Raw genomic sequence first — 5,242 nt, forward strand, 5'->3', positions numbered from 1 at the left:
CTGCAATGAGAAGCCCATGCACTGCAACGAAGAGTAGCCTCCGCTTGCTGCAACTAGAGAAAGCCTGTGCACAGCAATGAAGACCCAACACAGCGAAAAAAATAAAGCATTTTAAAAAACCAAACTTATATATACTACCAAATGTAAAATAGATAGCTAGTGGGAAGCAGCCGCATAGCGCAGGGAGATCAGCTTGGTGCTTTGTGACCACCTAGAGGGGTGGGTTAGGGAGGGTGGGAGGGAGATGCAAGAGGGAAGAGATATGGGGATATATGTATATGTATAGCTGATTCACTTTGTTATAAAGCAGAAACTAAGACACCATTGTAAAGCAGTTATACTCCAATAAAGATGTTAAAAAATAAAAAAAAAAGAAAAATAAAAACTCCACAAGAAGAACTTTACCATAAGCACTTCTCCAGATCACTCCTTTTTGCTCACTGGTTTAAGTCAGATCACATGCTCCATTCTGAACAATTCACTTTCAGTAGGGATTGGGGTGCCAGATTCAATCCTGAAACCTGGGACATAGCCATGCTGATATAAAGAAATGATTGTGGGTAGTTAAGAAGAGATAAACAAGCAAAATTCAGTTCTTGTGGGAAGAGGAGAGAGGAGAAAAACAACTATGAGGGCAATGAACAATAGGCTACCCACACGCACTTACATATTTTCTTTCCACTTACGTATTTTCAAATGTAGATATATGCATTCCCCCAAGCAAGAAAACTGAGTAAGCTATCTAGTTATCATATCCAAATATAAGCCTATGATATCAAGGAGTCCTCCCTCTCAGCTATTTCCTACTCATGATACTGCCATGTTTCCAGAAGTTCTCAGGAGACTTCTATGAAAACAGCTGGCCTTATACTGATCAAATAGAAGAAAGAGAATGACGCCTCAACATTAAAAAATGACTCAGAAATTGTATTCCTTTTATTATAATAAAATGAACATGTGGTTAATTTCATCCATACTTAACATGTTTGTTTCATTACACAGGTTACTGCAGTCAGTTAATATTGTAACCTCAGAATTCCATTAGAGCTTGCATAAGTCTGTAAAAGGGTCTTCTAAAAAGTATTTTGACAATTCCTTCATCTAAAACAGCCAAGCTAGTACTTGCTGAAGCATCACTGCTGTCTCTGGAACTTTTGTTCTTGGATCTGACCCATGATTAGTTTAACCAAAGTAAGATATCCTGTTAAGGCTGAAATGACCACTCATAGAAGAGTTTAGGATAATCTCCTGCCCAAACTCTGATTCCACTTGCCAAAAATTCCAGGGAACTAACTCTGTATTGGCAGATAACTCTTCCAATCAGGGAATCTGCTCCATAAATTAAATACTTCTTTTTAGACAAATAACAGTAGATTTGGAATTCCCAACAGACATCTTTTAAAAAAATTAGTAGTAAGATTTATGAACTGATATCAGATTAAATAAGTTTATTTGAAAGGAAAAGAGATCTCTTGTACTATTTTTAACTAGAGAATTAAGGGGGAAAATAGAAGAAAACAGAATGGATACTCTCTGAGATAAATTATTTTAATATTAATAGGATTTAAAAAAATTATCATTTGTCTAGGTAGTAGAATATAGACTCCAGCCAGATAATAGCTGAGATTAACTTTGAGGGATATAACTGTGAAGTCACAATCTAGAGCCCTTAAGCTAATTGATCAGCAGTAGAAGCCAGATATACAGGTTGGTTGGTAACAAGAAATTTGGCAGATCCTAGAAGCCATGTATGCTGGACGGCAAAATCTGGATCCATGGCTCAGGGAAGGGAAGCCACAGATTCCAGAACCCAGGGGTCTGAAGCCACGGGATCCACAGCCTAGTGAGTAGCAAATTCTAGATCCATAGCCCAGGCAGTAGCCTCTGCTGGACCCACAGCTCAGAGATCCAGTGTGAGTTGACCAGCAAGGAGTGCAGGGCGTGGAGGTCCTTGGATGGTAGCAGAATATCTGGCAGGGACTGGACACCACACGGTACAGCTGGCACCTGGTGGGCTCATCACAGGCCTCCTGACACCCACTGTAGAGTGAGGAGCCCAGCAGGCAGGTGCTAGGAGAGCAGAGGTCAGTGCTGTAGACCAGGTCGTTGGGCTGGAAGGAGCCTGGGTAGCGCAGATAGCCTCCAGGGGAGCGGGAGGAGAAGTTTCCAGGGCAGCAGTTGTAGTACATGTTGACAGGAGATGTGAGTTCAGCTGAGTTACTGTGAGATGTTCTGATATCCTTGGCTTCTCCCAGCCATGTTTATATATATATTTATTTATTTATTTATTTATATTATATATATATATATATATATATATATATATATCTCCTCAGTACACTGGATGTGATGCAGACCCTCCCTGTTCTTGTGCATGTCTTGTCATGAAAACAGTAAATTAACCTAGGCTATAATTATCACTGAACATATTCCTGTGTTTTCTTAACTGCCATTCAATTATTCTGCTTTATAGAAGCCACTCTGCTTCTTTCTCTCTTTTTTCTCTTTTTTTTTTTTTTTCAGAAATTAGGTGTGGTTTGCCTTCAAAGACGTTGGTCCTGTTGCATAAAGATGGTGCCCTTGCTTCCTCACTGAGATTGACTGACTTTGTGCCTGAGTGTGTAAATTGTGACTCCTAACAGTCATAAGTACCTCCCTCTCAGATATTTATATATGTTTTATGGAGCCTTTACTATGTGTAAAACATTGCAGATTGTGGGATCATTTAATCCTTGTAACCACCTTATGAGATAGGAATTATCACCCATTTAACAGCCCAGGTGTGACTACCTCCAAAGCCAGCAGGAAGAGCAATGCTGTGCTGAAGCTTAACCTTTCAGCTCCCAGACTCACGTGCACAATGAATACCGAGGTGAGAAAAACATTTCAATGTGATAACATTTGCATTCTGTCAGATGTGCCTACCTATACATTCTTACCTCTTTTATGGAAAACCAAACACAGCCACAAGATTCCTAATGCTTTCGGTTATTTTTTTTAGCATTCAAAGTTACCATGGAGATGGTTATTTCAAGCTCTTCTTCTATTTGTCCTCTCATTTAGCTTATCATTAAGCAACTCATGTTTGATCCTGCATGGAGTTATTGAATTCCTTTCCCACGTGACACAGAGATTCTTTGGCGAACACGTAGACTATCACTGAGAATAATTGCTGAAAACTAGTATGCCTTGAGTGAGTTGACTACCAATGAAATACATTTGCAACAACTTGAATTTTAATAGTGTGCTAACCTTTGTCAACTCAGTTGGGAGTGAGAAATGAGACACCTTAGAGAGTGATTCATTTCACTCCTTACTGAGCTTCTCTTTTGTTCATCGTTCTCGAAAGACAAAGCAGCAAAAAACGTACTTTCATATTAAGTAGTTAAAATTAACCTTATCACTATAAAAAAATCAATGATAGAAAAGTCTTAGAATTAGAAATGTCTTTTTTCTCACTTATTGTAATATTCAACTTCTGCCTTAAAGCATCTTTTAGAAATTGGAAAGCAAAAACCTATTTATGTAATTTGATTTTTTCTATTTGCTTCCTGGTGATTCTTTTCTCTAATCTTCTACAGCATTTGCTTATCTGGCACAATGGAATAGTCTGCCCATTGTCTTGCTTGCAAATTTCTACCAGATGTCTTGCTCGCTTCCCCAAATCCTTCTCATCCCTCAAAGCCAAAATCAAATTCCTCATGTCTGACAGGTGTTCATCTCAACTGTTTAAACTCTTCTGCAATAAGTATCTTAGTATCATATTAGCTATCCATTTGGGTGAACAAACATACACACACACACACACACACACACACACACACACGGAGGAATTGGAAGACATGTCTTTTGAAATGGATTGTGCAGACTGAGTAAGACTTCAGTCGTTTGAACTTGCAGGACAGTCACATACATTGTAAGAGTGGAGTACGCAGAAGTTCCTCAGGATCAACAACAGGGTTTAATTTTCTTTGATCAAGCATCTGGCACACAGTGAGTGCTCCAAATTATTTATGAAATGAAGGAATATATCAAATCATTAACTTTTTATTTTTACATTCATTTAAAATAAGTGCATGCACACTAATTGTCTTTTAAAACTTACCTTTAATACAACATTGAGTATAAATATCTCTTTCATAATTAAATATAATCCCCAAATTAATCATAACCAGTTTAGTGCTTAAGGTTACCCTAGATCTCTGCCCCTCACCTCCAGGCCAAGCAAAGTTACCTTTGTGGGCTTGATCAATCATTCCTTTCTCTGTCCAACAGCTTCATCCCCATCCATTCTAATGGCTCTGTTTTCTCAGACTTACAGACACAGCTAACCATCTTCAACCCAAAAATCTTAGTGTCATTTCCTCCGTGATTATATAGCTCTTCTTGTTTTTAAAGACAAAATTCTCTAAAGATTTGTGTGATCAGTTTGTCAACTATCTAAATTCTTATTGTCTTTTCAATAACCATGTTGTTTTTCTCTGGTTTAACACTCTTCTGAAATTTCACTGGTATGGTCAGCAGTGACCTTTATGCTACTAAATGTGGACATTTGGGGGATGATCCTATGCAAATGTTTAACCACATTTATCACAGTTAACTGTGTCCCTGATCTTGAAATATGTTCATCTATGAACTTCTGTGACATCACACTCCTGATTTTCTATCTAACTTCCACCAAATTCAATTTACCGTTAGTTGGATTCCTGTTTTTTGAGGCTTACTGCTGATCTCACCACTTATTTTCTCTGTAGGGGAGGTAGCTCCAATTCATGACTTGAAATACTGTCCATATTGTGTCATTCAAATGTGTATTTCCAGTACACACCTCCTTTTACTAAAATTCTAAACCCAGATATCCAATTACTAGCCATTTCCATTTAGAGATTTTATAAGGCTGTCAAAATTGTATGTGTATAAAATTGAACTTTTATTCTTCCCTAGGGAGAAAAAAATTATTTTTTTCTCATTTGAGTAAGCAGTATTTTGAACGACATAGTAGTTTAACTCAGAAACTTTGGAATCCTCTTAATATATGCAATCCACTCTAAATATGACCCATTCTATTTTCTAAACTTATCATAAATCTCCCCAGTCCTCTTACTGCCTTCCTTCCAGTCTAGGGTTTCTCAACCTTGTCATCATTGACATTTTGAACTGGGTATTACTTTGTTGTGGGGAGTATCCTGTTCATTGTAAGATATTTGGCAGTGTCCCTGGCTCTATCCACCAGACGCCAGTA

The 5,242-nt window shown here is 37.9% G+C and overlaps 1 protein-coding gene across 1 annotated transcript; it reads right to left on the reverse strand.

Moving 5' to 3' along the window:
- Nucleotides 1-1,682: 1,682 nt before the first annotated feature.
- Nucleotides 1,683-2,213, reverse strand: LOC117199318 (keratin-associated protein 13-1-like). Its single transcript, XM_049709862.1, has one exon. It carries the CDS (start codon nucleotides 2,187-2,189, stop codon nucleotides 1,683-1,685), a length of 507 nt encoding a protein of 168 aa, XP_049565819.1. The 5' UTR covers nucleotides 2,190-2,213.
- Between the last annotated feature and the right edge of the window lie 3,029 nt (nucleotides 2,214-5,242).

The sequence above is a fragment of the Orcinus orca genome, chromosome 5, assembly GCF_937001465.1.
Source record: "Orcinus orca chromosome 5, mOrcOrc1.1, whole genome shotgun sequence".
Lineage (NCBI taxonomy): Eukaryota > Metazoa > Chordata > Mammalia > Artiodactyla > Delphinidae > Orcinus > Orcinus orca.

Coding starts and splice junctions, on each gene's coding strand:
- LOC117199318 (XM_049709862.1), bottom strand. CDS start 2,189: ATGTACTACAACTGCTGCCCTGGAAACTTCTCCTCCCGCTCCCCTGGA.